The following is a 21691-nucleotide window of genomic DNA, read 5'->3' on the forward strand; positions in this document are numbered from 1 at the left end:
GCTGGCACTCTCTCACCCTCCCTCTGCCCTTCCACTAAGGGATGAAGGCCTGAACCAGACGTCCCTTGATTTTGGATGTCCCAGCTACCAGAACCATGAGGCAATAAATTTCTGTTCATTATAAATTACCCAGTCTTGGGTATTCTGTGAAATCAGAGTAAGATAACCACCACAGAAGAAACCACCATGAGACCTCTTCAAGAAATAAGTTCTGGCCAGGCATAGTGGCATGCCTGTGATCCTATTGACTAATGAAGCTGAGACAGGAGGATTGCAAGTTCAAACCAGCCTCAGCAACTTTAGTGAGAACCTGTCTCAAAATAAAGAGGGCTAGGATGTGGCTCAGTGGTTAAGCAGCCCTGGTTTCAACCCCTGGTACAAAAAAATAAATAAATTTTTTTAAAATTAAAATTAAAAAACACTGGGGATGTATCTCAGTGGTGAAGCGTCCCCAGATTCAATCCTCAGTACCAAAAAAAAAAAAGAAAGAAAAAAAAGAAAAAAAAATTTAAAGAAAGCAAGAAAGTTCCATTAAGAGCAGGGACATGGTTTTGTTCCACACCATCTCCCCAAGTCCTGACTGACATATGTGTCATGATGTTCAGTAAAAAAAGGACCCTATGGGTGATTTCCTAACTGTAATCAGTGAGCATGCTTTGAGCACCTATCATAAAATAGAAAACCACTGATTTTTGACATATTGGTTTCTCTGTTCATATAGATTTACAAAATTGAGCTCATGTATCTTCCCGTAGTTTGTTTATTCTAAACATCTCCCCACGTTATTAAAACTTCTTTACAGAGTTAAGGGTATAATAGTTCAGTGTTAAAGCGCTTGCTTATCTGGGAGGGTCACAGGCACAGGGAAGTTCAAGTTTGATTCAGACTGCAGTGAGGCTAAGAAAGGAATCTGGCTGCAAAGATGCAATAACGGCTGTGGATTCTTGCAGCCACAACGTCATCTGGTTGAGAAAAGCCAAGTCAGGTTGCAACTACTATGCAATCTACGGGGGGGAAGAAGTGGATAGGAAATGCAGTATCTTGAATTCAAGAGAACAGGGTGGAGGCTGGCTAAGCCAAGCAACCCGTTAAACCTGAGGAGGAAGGAGATCGTGTCTTTGGATGAAATATGAAAAACTAACATCAGTGCTCGGCGAACGGCTGAGGCAGTGCTGTGTACCTGGCAACGCTAACAGGGACACAAGGAAAAGCACGAAGGGTCGAAAGCATCCCGGAAGGTGGCGGCCGTTCAAACCCACTTCGAGCTCCAAGTCGCCCTAGCAGAGCCCAAGGCAGGACCTTGGCTCCCCTTCTTACAAATCCAAGCGCTGGCAGGCTGAACTCAGGCGGGTAGTCTCTTCCTCCTAGGGAGGGAGGGGATTACAAAGAGAGGAAGGCCTGAGAAGTCACGCTCCGCACCGGCCGGTGCAAACACGTAGAGGAGGCCGGTGCACACCTAGACCGCGAGCGAGGGTGAAGACCCAGGAAGCCTACGCAGCCGCCGCAGGGCCCGCGGCGCCGCAGCTTCCCGCACCGGTAGCTGTGGCTGCAGCAGTAGCTGCAGCGGCAGGCGCGCGGGGCGGGCCCGGGGGCGGGGCATGGGCGGGGTTTGGGCGTGGCCGGCGGCGCGCGAGCCGCGCGGAGGGAGGGTGTTGAGTGGAGGGAAGCGGCTCGCGGCGGAGGGAGGGGAGGCCGAGTCCTGGAAGCGGAGCTCCGCGCTGGGACTGGTTCCTTCGCAGCCATTTTCTGTCCAACCAAACAGCCGATTGGAGACGGGAGCCAACCAGGGCTGCATTGGAGGTTTGTGTCTCGCTTCGGCCAATGATCGCTCCTAAACCGACTCCACTTTAGCTCGAATGAAATGTCCGTCTCCTCCAGGCGCCGTCCCCGCCGCCAACGCCGCCGCGGCCGGGGGCACTCGCCTCCCTGCAGCCCGCCGGGCCGAGTCGGGGCCGCGGCCGGGCCGGGCCGGCGAGGCGCTCCCGCTGCGGGCCGGCCGGGCCGGGAGCGGCGCGGGCCGCGGCGCGGCTCTTTGTGCGCCGGGCGCTGGAGCGGCGGGACGCGGGCCAGGCGACCTCCTGCTCGCTGCCGCGAGCCGGGCCGAGGGAGGCTGCCGGGCACGGCCGGCCCCTCGCGGCGGCGCCCCAGGCCGGCTCCATTTTGTGCCGGGAGGCGGCCGCGGGCGGGGGCACGGCGCGGGCTCCGGCGACCCTGCCTGGCCGCGGTCGTCGCTCGGGTCCCGCGGCCGCCGCCCGCCCGGGGGCACGGCGGGGCCCGCCGCTTTGTGTGCCCGCGCGGCGGGCGGGCGTTGGGCGCGGGGCCGCAGCCGCGGGGCGGCAGGGGATGCGCCCCGGGGGCGCCCACCCCGCACACGCGGGTCTGACAGGTCGGTCGCCGCCGGCGGCGGGCCGGGGCCACCCCGGGCACCTGCGTGGGGAGCTACGAGGTCCCCGGGCGGAAGGAGTGGCTCTGGTTTCCCCGCAGTCTGGTTTGCACGTAAAGAATGCAGCCATCTGGCGGCTTGCGGTCCCTGGACTTGCCCCGAAGGTGGGAAGGAAGCCTTTCGGATTGGACTGAGGTTTTAATCATCGGTGGTGGGAGGCGGGAGGATGTGCAGAGCCATAAGGAACAGTAGTCTCCGAGAACAAAGAATTACGAGCACCCCCAAATCGTAATCGCGCCCAAAGTACTATAACAAGACAAGGTTAGGTAGCCGGCGACCTTTAAAAAAAATGGCATCCCACTAATCCGCATGGACTCCCTAGTTCCACGATTCGTGGCACAAATCGCTGGGGTGGCTTCAGCTCGCTTAGAATGGAAACGTAGAGTGATGAGATAAACTGATCAATAATAGCAGTGGCATTAGTAAGTAGAGGTTTTATTGGTAAAGTATTGAAAGTTTAACCAGAATTCCTTAAAAGGCAATTATTCCTTCTCTGCACTGCTCTGGTAGCTTAATTTAAAGATTATATCGATGCAAAACTCTGTGGTTGTTGATGCCAAAGAATGGAGGTTGGAGGAAGGGACTACTGCTTTTCTTGGATACAAATTTGCATTTCTTCAAACATTAAACAGATGTATGTATTCCCTTGAGTTTTCACATACATCATAACCTGCCTTTAAGAAAATATATTCCATATGAAGCAGTAGTGTTTTTCTTCAATGTACTGAACCTAAATATATACTCAATCAAGTATTTGAGCGACTAGTGGGGCTCTCACCTGCCCTCCCCATTCTAAGCCAAATATATATAAATATGTGTGTGTGTGTGTGTGTGTGTGTGTATAATATTTTAGGTGTTGTGAGCATTATTTTTTAAAGTCATCCTAACCTTTTTTTTGAGGGGGGGTAACTACAAGGAAGAAATTTTACTGGGCAGCTTTGGTTCTAGAAAAGAGGGCACTCTATGAAAAGACATTGGAAATTACTTTTAAGATTATAGCAAATGTCAGGCAGTCTTTGCTGACACTGCCTGGACCCGTTAGTGGCATTTTAAAAATTAAGCTCTGTGGCTACAATTTTTTTCTGCTCTTTACTAGATTTCATGCTTGAATGCAAATCAGTATTTCTTTTCCCTGTAAAATTAACACTAGAAAGATGTGTTTTTGTTCTATCAAGCCCCCCCTTTAATTGTTTCATTGAAAAAAGGAAAAGAGCAAATGAGAAATGAAGGTTGTAACATTGTAATTGATACTAATTTATTCAGCTATTTATTCCTTGAGGTGAGACTGAAGTGCCATTCAGATGAAAATTTAGTCCAAAATGTTGGTGCTTCAAAATGATAAAAAGGGGCTTGATTTTGTGTGTATGGTTTTTTTGTTTTGGGGGTGGGGGCAGGGGGTATATGTTCTCTGGACAGCATGTATGTTTTTCCCAGTATAATCTAAGGTACTAAATTTAAAAGCATATTCTGAGATAAATATCCCCTTTTTGAGCTTTTAAACACCCAAATCTCACTCTGAAACTTTAAGAAAACTGTCATCAAAAAATTATGTTGATAAGTGGAGTATTTGTGTCCTGCCTGTTAATATTTCAAGTAATTTAGATGTATAATTTTCAGTCTCTTACACAATATATAATTTGGACATTATTTGGTGAACTGTGATGAATATTTATGATGAGCGTGACTAAATTCAGGGTTACATTAGAAAAGCATGGAATTAACTTTTTTGTAAGTTCTCCAAAATAAATCTTCTAATTCAATAAGCATTCATTGGGTGTCTGCTTTTCAATCTCCATTGACTAAGTAGTAGACAAAACTGTATGCATCCTCTTTAATTTTACTAGAAAAGAAAACCTGTATACTATACATTTAATAGATTTTTTTTTTTTTTTTTTAGGTTGAAATTGGACGGAGATTGGATACCTTTTTAGATAGGTGTTCTTGAGCACCACTGACAACACGGTTCTGACAGTATTTCATGACAGTAAGTAGGTCTTACCATTTTGGTTGTTAATTTGGTATGAAGAGTAATTAGCTGAAACAAAATTATCCATTGGAGATTCCTGATACACAGTGAGTGCCTTTCAAGTCTAGACAAATAGCCCCTCTGCTCATTGCCATTGTGTCCTTATTTTTGGTTACTTAAATGTTGAGTGGTTCCCGTGGATTCCTAAGTGCTACTAAGGCTACTGGTAGCAGCCTGTCCCAGCTTTGTTTAGGAGCTATCTGTTGAGCTGATAGCACTTTAGTCAAACTGAATACTGACCTCTGTCAGTGTTGTGCTGAATGGAACACGCTAACTCTCAATGCAGCGCAGATGGAAGAGAGGTATGATGGGCAGATAGTTGGGAATGTCATGGAAGGAGCCTGGGGGCCTGCAGGATGGGTTGAATTTGGATAGGTGGAGGGTTATGACCAAAAGCAAAAGCCTGGAGGTAGGAATGAGCCCTTGCTTAAGGGATGGGGGACAGGGGTACACAGTTTGAGTGGGAATTTCACAGAATCATGTACTGAAGACACCACTTGGCCATCTGGATATTTAGTTCTGGTTCTGCTACAATATCTGTGACCTCGGGCATATCACAAAGTCTTTGAGTCATGAATACCTCACTCTGGAACATTCTAGTACTAAAATTTTTATTAGTCCTTAAGATAGAGTGGGAAAGAAGTTTAGTTAGGTTAAGTGGGGGATCTGCTCTTATAAAGCTGAGAAAAGGAGGTTTGGACTTGATGCAGAAAACCTTTAGGAACCTTAAAGAACAGGTTCAAGAACTATGGAACCAATGTTATAGTAAGTGTATTAGTCATAGTACAACAGTTAAGGTGTGTCGGCAGTAATCCAGTGGAAATAGAAAAGGAAGGGCATATCCGGGCGATACAGTAAAAGATGTAACAATGAGTTAGTCTTGAAGGAGGTGGACCCACTTTGAGAAGACTCTGGTATATTTAGTCTGGAAGAGGGAAGGGTCGTACTGTTCCTCATAGAGTGGCAATAGTTGAAAAGCAGATCTTCCTTGCCCGCCCCCTGTAGTGGGTGGGGGAGGTGAGTTTCATTTCCCATTATCTTAGTTTGCGATGATGGAATATCAACACATTCTACACTGTGGGCTGTTTATGTGACAGGCAAAATAGTGGTTATAGGTTTGAGATTTATGAGCATAGAGGTGATACTTAATGAGTTCATTAAGATAGTAAGGGAAAGAGGGAAAACAATAACCTTGGATGGAAACTAACAATTAGAGGAAGGGAAGAAAGAATAAACTAGGTGCGGTTATTCCTTTAGAAGTAGGCAGTGGCAGGCGCCGCAGAGATGTCAAGTAGGATGAAGGCAAGGGCGCTGGCAGCTTGGAGAGTGGTGTCGTGTGACGTAGGTCAAAAAGCAGATGGCAGGGAGTGGAGAGGTATGTAAGGACTGCATGGCAGGGTGACCATGGTAGCTTCACAAATGGTGGCATATAATTAAGGTTTTCTTTACGTGATGAGGGAGATGACAAGTTTAAGGAAATGCAAAGAAGCTAGCAGGGAGAACTGAAGACACATTAGAGATGAGGAATTCTTGTATTATTTCTTATCCTAAAACAGAATGTGATCCACAGAACAGTTAGAAAGATAAGTCATATGTGTGAGAGAGACAGAGAACTCCTTGTGCCTAGAAAGAATTGTATTTGAAGAGATAAAAATCATACCAGGTTACATTTGTGGTTCTTGCTATGTGTTTAATGCATGCGGCTAAGTCCTTTTTGAAGAGCAACCCCATTTCTAAAATGGGGAAACTGGAACACAAAAAGGAATGTTAGTAAAGGGGAGCCACGCTGCACACCCAGGCCTCAGGGCTTTCTTGACTATTTCACAAATATTGCCCTTGCTTGAGAAGGCATTTTAAATGCTTTCAATATAGAATCGGTACACCTAGAATTTAGAAGTGGAATGTTAAAGATTAGGCTTAAGGACTACAGGGAAAGCTACCAGGAATGCAGTCTGTGAAGTGCTTGCCATTTGAGGCTCTATTTCAATCCCACTTCCTGTGTCACCTTGGACAAATTATTAGCCTCATACACTTACCTGCTGTATGGGATCATGAACATTGTGTGAGATATATAGAAAGTGTTAAATAAATGTAAACACAGAAAGAGGACACTATTTACTGTATTTATGCAACAAATGTTTAGCATAGTATAAATACTGCTTACACAAAAAAATAGAATAAAAATGTATTAGTCAGCTGATTTAGTCTGGAAGAGGGAAGCGTCGAACTGTTCCTCATAGAGTGGTAATAGTTGAAAAGCAGATTTTCCTTGCCTGCCCATAATATTTTGGAGAATAATACCAGTTCCACTAAATAATTCATGTCATTAAAATTAACATAATGAGACTTAACTGCTCTTTGTCCATATTTACCAGTACCCTCCGATTTAGTGATTCCTCATTTTACCACTGCTCTTGTCACTGTCCTACCGGCTCTTCTCCCTTTGTTCCCTGGATGAAATCCAACACTAGCTTCTCTTGTTATACCAAGCCTATGAGTGTCACAGTGGGACACGTCAGTACCATTGAGAGCCAAAGTACCATTGAGAGCCACCAGCATCAGCTAGGCCCTGCGTGGCCCAGTCTTCCCATCCCTCTCCTTTCCCTTTCTCTGTAGCCAGGAGAATCCCAGCAGTATCCTTGGTCCTTCCTTGAGTTCTTACTCAGCCAGTCACCAAGTTCTGCTGGTTCTTGCTAGTGACACTGCTTCCTGTGATCTCCAGGGCTCTGGCCTTGGAGCAGATGCTGAGATAATCACCCTCTTACCTGAATTCATGTCTTAGCAGCAGCAGTACAGTCCCTATCAGTCTCCTGCCCCTGTTCTTGCTCCCCTCCAGGTCATTTTTGTATTGGATGAGTTTTCTATATTGGCTAAAATGATCTTTTTTTTAATATCTTCATTTTTTTTCACTTATTCATTTTTATGTGGTGCTGGGGATAGAACCCAGGGCTTCATGCATGCAAGGCAAGCACTCTACCACTGAGCTATAGCCCCAGCCCCTAAAATGATCTTTTAAAAAAGAAATCCAGGGCTGGGTTGTAGCTCAGTGGTAGAGTGCCTACCTAGCATTATGTGAGGCACTAGGTTTGATTCTCAGCACCACATATAAATAAATAAAATAAAGGTCCTTTGACAACTAAAAAAATATTTAAAAAGAAAAAAATCTAGCTGGGCGCTTTGGGCTCATACCTATAATCCCAGTGGCTTAGGAGGCTGAGGCAAGAGGATGGCAAATTCAAAGCCAACCTCAGCAACTTAGGCCCTAAGCAACTTAATGAGACTGTGTCTCAAAGTAAAAAAATAAAGGGCTCAGTAGTTGAGCCACCCCTGTGTTCAATCCCTGGTACCAAAAAATAAAGAAATTTTTTTAAAAAATCTAATTTGCACTCTTCCTAATTTTTTTTTTTTTTTTCCCTATTTGCTCTTGTCTACAAGGATCTGCTTGATCTCATCCCATTTAACTAGTTCCAATCCCCTAATACTGTATTTGTCTGTTTGCTCTGTCTGGAATAATGTTTTCCCACTTCTTTTTTGCCTGATTCGTATTCATCTTTCAGTCAGTTTAAACCCCATTTCCTCTTCCAAACTTCCTGATCCCTCAGACTCACGGGGACCTTTAATGGAGTAAAGCGAGTATTCCATAATACTGTACTAATTATCTCCTAACTTGTATAGGAGCCCTGTGAGGTTAAGTCCTGTTCTCATTCAATGTGCTCAAGGTCTCATGGCCAGTTGAGTAGCAAGGCATTCAAAGTAGGCGATTTGAGTTCCAGAGCCTGTGTCCTGGAAGTACCAATAGACTATGCTCTCTACCCCTCCTCCTGCCCCCAGGTTATGTAACTTTTGTTTTCTCTGCAGGATGAGGACAGAGACCTTGTCTGTGTTGTTGACTGCTTCATTATCATACATAGCAAACACTCAGTGCTCACTCAGGAAAATATGTGTTGACTGACTTATGACCTACATTCTGTTTTATAAATTTTTATAGGAGGTTTTAGACCTAGAAAAAACCCTAACAAGTCTTTTCCACCATTCCTTCCATATAGTGGAGTGGCTAGCATGTTTATCAGATTTTGATTGGCTGAATGAAGGGGCTCAGTGTCATAGGTCTTCAAAGAAGTGAACATAAGCCCTTGGATTGCAGAATCAGATAAATTAGAAAGAAGGATTCCAGCAGGATGGGGATCATTGGGATTAAAGTCAGGGCTGGGATTTTAACAGTAAAGAGACAAAATGGTAAAGAAGAACGGAAGGTGCAACTTGACAGAAATGCTAAAACTTGCAGAACCAAAAACATATAATTAAGCAGAAACGTGCAACTCCTTCAAAGAAGGGAGGCTAGGTCCAGTGTCTGTGGAGTACAATACAACTGGGTCACTGTCCTTAGCAGTATTCTAGTCTTTATTCTGACAACTCTAGGAAATACTTGATCTTCATTTTTAGAAGACTGAGGTCTGAAAGGCTAATGCTGTTAATCCAGATGATGATCTTGCTGCTAGTTCTAATGCATGACAAGATAATATGATTAAAACTTTTTGCCTTTAATGGTTTTGTGTTATATTTATAAACTAATTCATCTGTCAGAACCACCTGGTTATTGAACATTATCTTGCTTATCAGCCAAGAGTCTAGTATCCTGTGTACATTCATTTATCAAAGAACTTGTTATTGGTTCCTTGTACCTCCCAAAAAAGATTTGTTTGCAGTTGAAGGTTCTGAAACAACCACTTGGGGCCTATCACCTGCACCTTGACCTTCCTTAGGTCATTGTAAAAAGTAGTGAACTCACAGCCATTCTAAAGGACCATCTTCAGAAACCTGCTCTTCCTGTCTCTTGTTAACATTTTAGGACCAAAATAGTGTCTTGTATTGGGTTAATACTTCACATACATTTATATCATTTTAAGATTGAGAGAGCAGTATTGATGTTTCTGTTTTATATAGAAATACCTAGAACTTGCAAGGATTCTATTTGTGGAGGACAACAGAAGGGTCAGAAAGTTCAGACCTTGTGGCAATCCTAAGAGTCACCAAAAATCAGTGAATAAACAGGTATTCTGTATTTTCACAGATTACTAAAGGTCTATAAATTCTATTTTCTACTCCGTTAAAAAACTATGTAAATTTTAGAAATATATCTATAGCTACAGTTCAGTTACACATCAAAATTAACAGATGCGTGAGAAAAATGCCATGTTATTGAGCCTTTGGAACCTAGCCTAGTACTTTAGCATTAAATAAAAATCCAAGAGAGATGGAGAAGACAAGTTTTATACAAGGGACAAAAATATTACAGTTAATAACATTAAGTTTGCACTGAGTCTCAGGCCTTAATAAACATTTAACATCAAGTATCTCTCTCTTTGGCCTGAAAGCATGTATAAATTATGTTTAATTTTTACAATACTTTTTAGATAATGTATTTTTAATTTTTCCATTCACAAATAGCCAGTGCCTTAATTGTTCTGAGTAGTAGTATTTGCAAAGCAGAAAGCCTTCCAGAATCTGCTGGTGGTAAAATGGAATGGAGCTTATAGGCACTTTTTTCCAAATTTTCCTATGTTACCAGTATTCTTTGAGCTCTAAGCAAAATTAATTAAACAGACTTTTAAAATCATCCTTTCAACTCTCGTTCTTGTCTGTGGTTGTGATTTCCTATCTTTACATGCAGATGTTTGGTATCCCTGACCTTTCCTTTCCTTTCCTCCCTCCCGCTCCCTGTCTCTCTCTCTCTTTATCGAAAAGTTGTGTAATCCAAGTGACTCAGGAGGCTTAGGCAGGAGAATCAGAGGTGATGGGCTCATTGAAAATGTAGGTATATTTGGGGGTAGTGTGGGTACAGCACTGCTCGGGGAATCCGCATGCTTCTTACCCAAGCAGCAGCATAACCTGAGACATTATCTACTTGGAAATTCTGTAAAAGAGCAAAGGGAGTTTGTAGGAGGAGCAAAAGAATGCACAGGGGGCTGGGGTTATGGCTCAGAGGTAGAGTGCTCGCCTCACACGGGCAAGGCTCCAGGTTCGATCCTTGGCACCACATAAAAATAAATAAAGTTATTAAAAAAAAAAAAAAACAAAGAATGCATAGACTTTAGCAGGAGAACTCAAAGCAGTGGGTATAGGTGACTTCCAATAGACTATAAAGCTGATTTTGGGCTTTGATTGGCATTCCAGTGATAAGTTAGATTGTAAGTCAAGGTTTGCCTATAGTATATTTGAGCATTATGCTATTGAAAAAAAGGGGCATATGCTTTAGATTCATTTCCATGTTGTTTTTCCCTGTTGGTTTTATGCTTATAATTTATAGAACATGGATATGGCAATCTTAAATTGCTGACGAATTATTGGAAAGTTTCCAATCAAGAAATACAAATGTGGGGCTGAGGTTATAGCTCAGTGGTAGAGCACTTGCCTAGCACATGTGAGGCACTGGATTCAATCCTCAGCACCACATAAAAACGAATAAATAAAATAAAGGTATTGTATCCATCTGCAACTAAAAAATATTTCAAAACAAGAAATATGAATGCTTTCTTTTAGTAAGCTTAAGGTTATGTAGTTGACCCATTCTCTGAATGAGAGTTTATGAGCACTGAATCTATTGGGTTTTTTTAGTACAACTCTTACTGAAGAGTGCTAAAAGGCTTTCTTTTTTCCACCTAGATGGATGGTGACAGTTCTACAACAGATGCTACCCAACTAGGAATTTCTGCAGACTACATTGGAGGAAGTCATTATGTGATACAGCCTCACGATGGTAAGAAATCCAAAGCTAGAGCCAGATGCACACGTGGGAACGGCTTAGAAAGTGGACTTTTTATTATAATATATGTTGTGTTAGGTTACTTTTGTCGTTCCAGGAAAATTAGCAATCTCATGTCATAGTTCACTGAAGATCTAAAAAGGTATTTATTAGAAATAATCTTCAAAAGTGTGATAAGTCCTAGATAAGAATTCTATAAAAGTATTGCTTTTCTTTAAAAACTTGTTTCTTTTAAAACTTATTACTCTATGTAAGTATTAAGTATGAGAAATTCTTATTCAGTTGTTATAGTAAATAAAATAGTTCTTTAAAGGGAGTTAAACTGCTAGCTATTATGTTTCTAGCACTTACAATCAAACTTAATTTTTTCATTCAGTATTAACTTTGAACAATGTCAAATATTAGAATGGCAGTATTATGTTGGCCTATTAGAAATAATTTACTTTTGTGGCATTTTGATTTGTAAAATGAAAAATTAAGATATATTTTTAGAAGGAGTTTGGAGGGGATTAGTATTTCATCCTAAAATGGATATTCAGATAAATTAGTTTTGATAATGTTTTAAACACATTAAAATGTAAATTGAATCAGTTTCAGTACTTTGCTTATTTAGTATGTCCAAAAGTGAGAGGTTTTATATTTATTTTATTTATGTAATTTACATTTATGTATTTAGTCATAAAGGATGCTATTGGTACTATGAAAGCCTCAGTTATATCTAAAGCTATAAAGAACTACTTACTACATTAAGTGAATTGGGTCAGTGATATTCAAGTCTAGTTTTTCCACTCTGTAGGGTTTTACATAAACTTATAAACAAGTTTATATCAACTTTTATGAGTTTTATACAGAGTAAATTTTATATATATAAGTTTGTGTAAACTTGGCTTTGAATAAATACATACCCGCTTAATCCTGCATTATTCCAGGAGCCATAGATTGTCACTTATAAGTTTTACAGCTAAATTAGGCAATAAATCCTAGCACCTGCTCTGAGAAGGTACCTATACCAAGTCCTAGGACAACAAAGTAGATCCCTGGAATCAAGTACTAATGATCTTAGTAGAGAGGATGAGAAATAAAAAGAATTAGAAGATGTGTGATAGAGAAGGCATACAGAAGTACTTGTGGTATTTTATGAAAAGAAAGGTTACTTTTGAAGGTGCTGTGGAGATGTTATCCTAGCCTTTTGAAAAATTGGTAGATAGGATTTTAGTAGATATTATTGAGGATAAAAGAATTCTAGGCAGTGAGGGGCTGGGGTTGTAGCTCAGTGGTAGAGCACTTGCCTGGCATGTGTGAGGCACTGGGTTCAGTTCTGAGGACTGCATATAAATAAATGAATAAAATAAAGGTCCATCAACATCTAAAAAATATTTTTTTAAAAATTCTAGGCAGTGGGTTTGAAATTAAGAATAGGGTCATTTCTGACCCTGTGAAAATTCTGAAAAGAACTGCTATACTAATCCCTAAAAAAAGTTATGAACTATAATGGTTTTTACTCTAGGTCATTTCAGATAGTCCTTTCTATCTTGAAGTAAAATTATGAGAAGCTTTAAACCTAAAAATTTTTTAAAATTTCTTTAGATACTGAGGACAGCATGAATGATCATGAAGATACAAATGGTTCAAAAGAAAGTTTCAGAGAACAAGATATATATCTTCCAATTGCAAACGTGGCTAGGATAATGAAAAATGCTATACCTCAAACAGGAAAGGTAACATTGAAATTTAACTGGGTTTTTTTGGGGGGGAAATGTAAGACTACATGAATACATAGGTAAATCAATAGTTAGCTATTTACGCAGCTTTTCAGCAAATCAAATACTTGTTTCAACATACTTAGTTACTGAACAATATTCAATTTTCAGTTTTGTCATGTCCCCAAATGCTCCCCTGCACCTACTCATTGGAAGCAGATAAACAAGAATTAAGAATCTTTTTTAAAAATAATTGCATTATCAGAAGTATCAGGTTTGGTCCTATGAAGTTGTAACTTGTATAATGTTTCAGCAAAATTAGGTTAGATCAGACTGATATAACGTGCTAAGTTTTTTTAAAATTCTGGTATTTGGAAACAACTCTTACACAATTGTAAATGTTAACATTTCAACTCATATGATTGTTTTTTAAAGCAGTTTTGTCTTAGAACAACTTTTAAAGACATATCACTACTCATTACTTGGTCTGAATTAAAATTCACATTTTATATATTTTATATTGCAGAGTAACCCTTTGTATTATTTATTATAGCTTATAGAAGTACTTACGAAGGTAATATAGTTTACAAAGAAATGTAATATTAACACACATCACTAAGCCTAGAAGTTCCTGTTTGAGAAAGGTCTTCCTTACGTTTTGGGGGGAGATGTACCATTACTGACTGTTGCTTATAGAAAGGGTAGGCATGTACTGTCCTGTACCAAAGCCACTAGCCATAGTGGCTGTGGAGCAATTGAAATGTGGTTCATTTGAACTGAGATTAAAACACACCAGGTTTTAAAGACTTGGGATGAAAATGTCCCATTTTAAAATTGATTGCATGTTTAAATGATAATTTTGATAAATTGGGTACATAAAATACTAAAGTTAATTTCACTTGGTCCTATTTTATTTAACATGGCTTACTAGAAAATACAAAATTATGTACTTGGCTAGTGTTATATTATTTTACTTGGCTATATTTATACGATTCTTGTTCAATTTCTCCAGTATGCAAAATAGGAATGAAGGAAAAAGACAGTGCTTTTCAGCAAGGAGTTGGTCATTGTGGTTATAAATGCTTTGGAACTGCATGATTAATCATTGCATGATTAATTAGATTTTTACTTCAGGCCCCAAACCCTTAAGGGAAAAATTGTTTTTATGATGATATGGCAGGCATATGTTTCTTTAGGTAAGCTTTTTAATAAACTCAAAACACATACCTGACATTTTGTATCGTCAGTAGTGAAAAAGTCACCATATGTTGTATTTCACTCCTTTCTTAGCCTTAAGTGAATTTAGTGTTTGTTTTTATTTTTTCTGTGTCCTTATTCATGGAAATGCTAAGGCAGAGAAGTGGTACCTAAGTCTGTAGCCCACAGTATACTTAGTGTAGATATAATGGGATTGCTTTTCACCTTGTATGGTGTCATAGGGATATCCAGTGGTTGTTCTTTGGTTTGATTTGTTTTCAAATTATATCTGTTTTTTTTTGGTTATTGCAGTACCAGATCAAACCCGGGGCCTCACACATGTTAGGCAAGGGCCGGCTCTACCACAGAGCCACATCCCTAGCCCCTTATATCTGTATTTTTGTTATTGTTGTTGTCGTTGAATAGTTGTCAAGAGTTCCTCCTCTAGCTGGTATTTGAGGTTTTTTTCTGATTCTGAGGGTTGGAATTGTGAGAACATACATTTGTGTTATTAGCACATATTCAACTGTCATAAACTAAAATATGCATTCTTCTGAATAGTCTTTTATCTTTGCAGGGGTTAGGAAGGTAATGGTTATATTTCCTGCAAATTTACCTGTGTTTTTTTTTTTCCTTCAGATTGCAAAAGATGCCAAAGAATGTGTGCAGGAATGTGTGAGTGAGTTCATAAGCTTTATAACATCAGAGGCAAGTGAAAGATGCCATCAAGAGAAGCGGAAGACAATCAATGGAGAGGATATTCTCTTTGCCATGTCTACCTTAGGCTTCGACAGTTATGTAGAACCTCTGAAATTATATCTTCAGAAATTCAGAGAGGTAAATGAAATGTCTCCTGAGCATTATGCTTTTAAGAAAATGAGATGCACTGTTCACCTTAACATTTTAAATATATTATTTGTTTAAAAAAATTATTTTTAGCACATTATGTAACATTTCTTAGAAGTATTTAATCACATAAATTATAGTACTTTTTCCTTTGTTTATGAGAACTAAAGCATAACTTGTATAAAAGGATTCTAGATTCAGACAACCTGCCCTACGTGTGAACTCCGTGACCTTGGGCAGATTATTTAAGTACTTTAGACCTTGGTTTCCTCACCTATAAAGTGAGGCTTAAGAATAGTGCCTTCATCATAGAATTATTGAGAGGGAACTAAGTGAATAATGGTCAGGACTCCATGTTACTTCTTGCTGTTACTGTTCATTTAAAAGAGGTAACATTGCTAAGCTTGGGGTTTATTAGATAATAAAAAGAGAAAGTTACAACTATCTCCTTTTTGTTATTGATTGCCCTCTTCCACACTTCCTATCAGGCTATCTTTCCCTCTGAGTATGAAGTTTATATAAATGAGTTGACATTTTAGCTAATTTATTTCCAACTTTGATTTCAAAATACACTAATATCTTTCATGTTAGAATCCCATTAAATTAGTAATATCTACATGGAATGATTAAAGTAGGAAGAGAATGTATAAATTCTTCACAATATTTTTCCAAATCTTCAGTATTAGAACCTTAGAGTAAATGGAACTTCAGAGATATTTGGTCCAAACAGTAACTTTTATTTAGGAATTTTTAATTTGCTGCTTCTCTATACTTGTCAGTTGGCTGAGAACTCTGTGTGTGAGAGATAACCTAGATTGTTCATAGATTTATAGGCTGATTATTTATAGATATTTTGTTTAATTTGTTTATGTGGAGCTGGGGATCGGACCCAATGCCTCTCACATGCTAGGCAAGCACTCTACCACTGAGCCACAACCCAGCCCTATTTATAGATATTTTGCAGACTTTATCTGTAAGTAAAGTTCTATGATCCCTTCATGGAATGGAATGGAATCAGAATAATTTATTTTTGGGCTGGGGATGTGGCTCAAGCGGTAGTGCGCTCACCTGGCATGCGCGGGGCACTGGGTTCGATCCTCAGCACCACATAAAAATAAAATAAAGATTTAAAAAAAAAAAAAAAGAATAATTTATTTTTACCATATATACTTTAGGTTTTCTGGATATTTACTAATAATGCTGACTTATAATGCTATTAAATTGGAAGTGTTAATAAATACTCTTTAACATTTTTAAATTTAGAAGCTCCTAATTTTAGGCAATAAGTAAGCATTCTCATTTGGGCAAGTTTTATTTGCATACCAGTAACTACTTTTTTTTTCCCTTTCCCTAGGCTATGAAAGGAGAGAAGGGAATTGGTGGGGCAGTCACAGCTACAGATGGACTAAGTGAAGAACTTACAGAGGAGGCATTTAGTAAGCAGTGTTATGTTACAAGTCATGTAGTTGTTAGTGATTCATGCTAAATGTCTGGGTTGGTATTTTGGGGATATCGGCACTGAGTATTTTGACATAGCACTATCCTGAATGGTTCTTATTAATTCATGTCCTTTTATTTAAAGCCAGTGAATGGTGAGTGTAGAAAATTTTAACCTGGAAGACATTATAACCTTTCATTGAAAGTTCTGATTTACTGATAACTACTCTATTACCAATTTATTAAGAACCTGTCCCTAGGTATGAATGCCTGGCCTTAGGCACAGAGAGCAGAGCTCATAGTCTCCTCAGAGCCTCAAAGGGACCTGACTCCTCCAAATATATAAATTCTCTAAAGCTCACTTACCATTTCTCAGGATTGCATCTTGCCCTTTGAAATGCAATATCTCAGATAACACAAGTCATAGAGCTCTGACCCAGGCTTGTGCCCAGATATCATAAGAGACCATGAAATCTCAGATCTGTAGCTATATTGAACAGACAAATTCCCATCATCACTGAGTGAGTGAACAGTTCTGAGAACCCAGTATTGACTTGAGACTTATCCAGGGAGTCTATTTGATTTCCCCTGGTGACAGAGTCACTACATGTTCAGAAGCCTTCTGTCTTCTAGTCTTTTTAAAAATATATATATATTTTTTTTATTGTAGATGGGCACAATGCCTTTGTTTGTTTATTTTTATGTGGTGCCAGAGATCGAACCCAGTGCCTCATGCATGCTAGGCAAGCGCTTTACCACTGAGCCACAACCCTGGCCCCTGTCTTGTAGTCTTTAATATGTATGCAACTGGTAAAGCAGCTCTAACATTTGATTTAAGCTAAAGTGACTCCACATACAGCTGGAGGAAGTTCAGGCCTCACAAGGCTACTCCTTGGGCCTAATGGTAGGTTGAATTTTAAATGATCTGAGGTTGAATTTTAAATGATCTGTGTTGATTAAATTTCTGATTGAATTCCTTCCAAGAAACACAGATTCATTAAATAAATCTTTTTTTGCAAACTTAAAAAAAAAGAACTGATTTCATAGCCCCTAATTTTTGATAAAGATTCACTTGAGAGGAATATTCACAGTTATACTTCAAAATATAAAATCTGGTGATTTAAATAAATTTGAATGCTGGGAATGTGGCTCAGCAATAGAGCACTCGCCTAGCGTGTGCGAGGTCCTGGATTCGATCCTCAGCACTACATAAAAATAAAATAAGATATTGTGTCCAACTACAACTAAAAAATAAATATTAAAAATAAATAAATGAATTTGAGCTCAAGGATTACTTTAAAAAAAATATTTTTAAAGTATCTTTTAGTTGTTGATGGACCTTTATTTTATTTATTTGTTTGTGGTTCTGAGAATCCAACCCACTGCCTCACACATGCTAGAGAAGTGCTCTTCCCCTGATCTACAACCCTAGCCCAAGGATTACTTTTTTTTAAATCAAGAATAATATTGCCATATTTCATTTTATTTCACTGTGAAATAAAAGGTGTATGGTGAGTATATTTGTCACATAAAATATCTAATATCTATATGTTTGTATTTTATAAATTTCTCACCTGTAAAATATAATTACTTAGTTGTCTGTTGCTCCCAGCAAGACTCAGGTCTAACCTAATTCAGAAACCCAGCCTTTCTGTGATTTCTACGTATTAGCTAGTGTACACTTTAAAGATATGAAGGTGAAGAAAACAGAAAAATGCAATAGGAAAAAATGTGCTTTTTAGGGAGTTTTTTTTAAACATAAAATTTGAGGTTCTATGATTTTACCTAAGATTACATCATAGAAAAGTGACAGAATGACAATGAGACATTAATGATACCACCTTTAGGTCAGACCAAGAAAAGAGGTACAAATAATTTCCCTCATTAACAAGTTTTTTTATTTTCTTTGTGTGTGTGTGTGTATGTGGTGTGTGTGTTTTAGCAAACCAGTTACCAGCTGGCTTAATAACTGCAGATGGTCAACAACAAAATGTTATGGTTTACACTACGTCCTATCAACAGGTACAGTGACTTCTTTGCATTTTAAACTATTTTATTATTTTTGTGGTGGTGGGGACCAAACCCAGGACGTTGGGCAAGCTACACAAGAAATCTACTACTGAGCTACACCCTGGCCCTAAACTGTATAAGATTCAAGTTGATTTTTTTTTAATCACAGGTAATTCAACACATTGTTACTATTATTAAGGATATGAGAAGATAAAGGTTATTAAAATTGTTTTCCTAAAATATATAAAATAACATATAGTAGTCCCTTAATGGTTAAAAAAAAATGTACATGTGTTTATATTCACATAGAAGATTTCAAAGAAGATACACAAAAAAACTATTAAAGAAGTTTCTTTGGGGAGAGGGAGTGGAAATTGGAGATCTGGGACAAGTGGATTTATTTTACATTGTCCATTGTTTTCATTCAGTGAATTCTTGTAATGTATGTTACTTTTAAACTTTTAAAAATTTCACTCAGTTTAAATTTTCTATTCTTAGATTTCTGGTGTTCAACAAATTCAGTTTTCATGATCTGAAGAAATGACGGAATGGGGAGTGGAGAGAAGTGAGCGTGTACGATTCTGGAACAGAGACATGAGAGGAAATGACTGGTGAAGCGCTGTCTCTTTGTATATTAAGTAGCTGTAATGTAGCTTCCTGATGCTTGACTAATTGAGGTGTTAATTCTGACTTGATGAGACTCTTTTTCATGAATGATTTTAAAGACAAATTTGGATTTTAAAGGTATTAAAATATTTTTGTTTTGTACAAGAGTTTGTTGCTCTGTATGACGCCTGTATGCATTGTATATTGCAATTTATTACTGTCAGAGATTTGTAGACAGTTTCTTATTTTCATATTGAATCATGTTACTTTTGTAATTCAAGTAAGCAGCTGGGTTAATTCATGATGTTTGCCCTTTTAATAAAATATAAGGGTAGAGTTCATTTTGAATGCAAGTTGCCTTTATTATAAATTTGAGTTTGTCTTAGCTATGTAATATCTTGCATGATAACCTAGCTAGATTTTTAGCACTTGCTGTATTTATTGAAATTAATTTTTTTTTTTTTTTTTTGGTAAAAAGCATTCATAGCTTAAGCAGCACCAATTTTTTTTTTTAATGTAATTGAATAATTAAGTGTGAATGCAGAAGCAAATATTGTCTGCCCTATTAAACTTGGTGCCCAGTAACAGTGTTTACACTGTTCATTGTGCCTGTTAATGTAGTTTTAGTTACTGGAGCTTTTGTTTAACACTAGGTTTGTTTTTGATTTATGTTATTATGAATGTTGGAATTCATTTCAGTTTAATGTGGTCCTGGCACTCCTGAAATGGTGCCCCTTTTGTTTGGTATTTGATTTTTTTTCAAAGTATATCTTCAAGTATTAACAGTGTCCTCTTCCAGAAGAGTATTTTACAGTCTGATGATAAATGTCTTCATTTTACCTTTTTAATTGAAATATTAGGTTTCCTGTTTTATCATGGGAACCAAGAAACATTGGACATCATTGTGTATACAGACCTTTTGCACGAGTGAGTGAACAAAATGGAGTGAGTGCTGTGAAGGTATGAAGTAGAAGCAGTGTGCTGTCTTGATCTTTGCAATAAACTAAACTTAGATAATGTAACTTTGTATAATTTAGCAGTATGTACTTGAGTTGTTGCTTTTTTAAAGTGAGGATTTGTATTTTCTCATTATTCTTTTTGGTGATATTGATTAATAGGAGGGGTTTTTAAATTGTAATTTCAAAAGTGGCTATTGGATAGCTTGCAAGAAGGAAGCTTGGGTGGACACTGTATGTAAGGGACATCCAGGTGTCTGAGGTAGAGCAGTTTCCTAGATACAGGCTGAGCAGACACGTTCACTTTGCTGGGAAGAACCTTTGGGAGCAGCATCTCAGAAGTCGGTGACTCCCTCGCCTCCTACCCCCATTCGAAAAATAATCTTTATTATAGAAAATTCAAAAAGGAAAAAAGGGAGAGGGTGGTTAAGCAGAATCCACAATCATCCTACTGTGTTGAAATAACCAATGTTAATATTTTGATAAATATCATTTGTCCTCTTACTTTGCTAAATATGTATATTTTTATAAAAATGGGCTCATATTGTGCATACTGTTTTGTAACCTGCTTTTTTCACTTAACAATATATTGTAAACATGTTTCCCAGGTTATGCATAGTCTTCTGCATCATTTTTATTGGTTTGTTACTCTGTTGTATGACTGAATTATAATTTATTTAATCGTCCATTGGACATTTTGACTACTGACAACTTTTTACAGTTATAAACACTTCAATGAACCTTGTGTACATTCATGACTTTTCTTGAAATACATTCTTAGAAGTAGAATTGCTTAGGAGTAGAAGTAGCAGATGCTAAGGCATCTGATACTTACATATAGATATATTTTTGAAATATCTTCCATTTGGCCCAAATATTGAGCCACTATATAATTGACAAAAGCATTTTTTAGTTATCACATTTATACTCTAAAATTTTTAAGATTGGGTGTATTTTGGCTGGGGATGTAACTAAGTTGTGAGCTCTTGCCTAGCATGAGCAAGGCCCTGGGTTTAATCCCTAGGACCTCAAAAAAAAGATTGGGTGTTTGGTTTAAAAAAAAGGAATCTGATAATCTTAAATCAGTTTGTACCAAAACAAACAATAATTCTCTAGTAGTACTAAAAACTTTAGGTAAAATCAGATCAATTTTGGGTTACATGACTTTCCTGTTCATGCAGGAGAGAAAACTGGCATCTGCATGTGTCAGGTTCATGACACTGTCTCTGCCTATGAGGGTCAGTGTTGGCTTCTTACTTGGTCTGTGTTGCATTTAACAGAATGTCATGTACTACCCTTGGAACTTAAGTACATAATCTCTGCTACCCTAAATTTTTTGTAATTTTGTAAATATTGATTTTTTGAGTATCTAAGCAATGGGTTTCAGCAAGTAAGTCATAGGTAGAAAAGGGAATTTAGGTAGCTTCTGTCTGTCCCTCACTACCCACATTATAATGGAGATACTTTGATCCAGAAAGGATTATTTTTTTAAATGCTGCCTTCCTAATATACTTTGGAATAACAGTGATGAACTATCTGTGTTCTTTTCTCCTATGGTGTTATGTCTGTGCAGTGTCCTTTTCCTTTAAAACATGCCGTATTGCCAGTTTCCAGGTTGCCTTGGTGAACTAAAGAAATATCAATTACCTTTAATAACAATTACAGTTGAATTGAACAAAGTTATGAGGGCCCAACTAAGAGGATTTC

The 21691-nt window shown here is 38.5% G+C and overlaps 2 protein-coding genes across 4 annotated transcripts in view; one reads left to right on the top strand and one right to left on the bottom strand.

The window, feature by feature from the left end:
* Positions 1-822: 822 nt before the first annotated feature.
* The window catches only part of Hcfc2 (host cell factor C2), a 67020-nt gene continuing 46151 nt past the window's right edge, over positions 823-21691 (bottom strand). The window contains exon 16 of the mRNA XM_027944641.2: positions 823-1364. Within this exon, the coding sequence (XP_027800442.2) occupies positions 1144-1364 (221 nt within the window). The 3' untranslated portion in view covers positions 823-1143. The remainder of the gene's footprint in view (positions 1365-21691) is intronic.
* Nfyb (nuclear transcription factor Y subunit beta) lies at positions 1693-21508 on the top strand. 3 transcript variants are annotated; one of them, XM_027944815.2, is made up of 8 exons: positions 1693-1800; positions 4341-4427; positions 11133-11226; positions 12820-12950; positions 14769-14966; positions 16330-16411; positions 18355-18434; positions 18921-21508. In XM_027944815.2, the coding sequence occupies exons 2-8, from the start codon at positions 4422-4424 to the stop codon at positions 18951-18953; spliced, it is 624 nt and encodes a 207-aa protein (XP_027800616.1). In that variant the 5' UTR covers positions 1693-1800; positions 4341-4421; the 3' UTR covers positions 18954-21508. The 3 variants fall into 3 exon arrangements, with proteins under 3 accessions (XP_027800616.1, XP_071465680.1, XP_071465681.1); XM_071609579.1 differs by lacking the exon at positions 1693-1800 and adding an exon at positions 2491-2547; XM_071609580.1 differs by lacking the exons at positions 1693-1800; positions 4341-4427; positions 12820-12950 and having other exon boundaries at positions 11141-11226.

Source organism: Marmota flaviventris, chromosome 3 (genome assembly GCF_047511675.1).
Source record: "Marmota flaviventris isolate mMarFla1 chromosome 3, mMarFla1.hap1, whole genome shotgun sequence".
Lineage (NCBI taxonomy): Eukaryota > Metazoa > Chordata > Mammalia > Rodentia > Sciuridae > Marmota > Marmota flaviventris.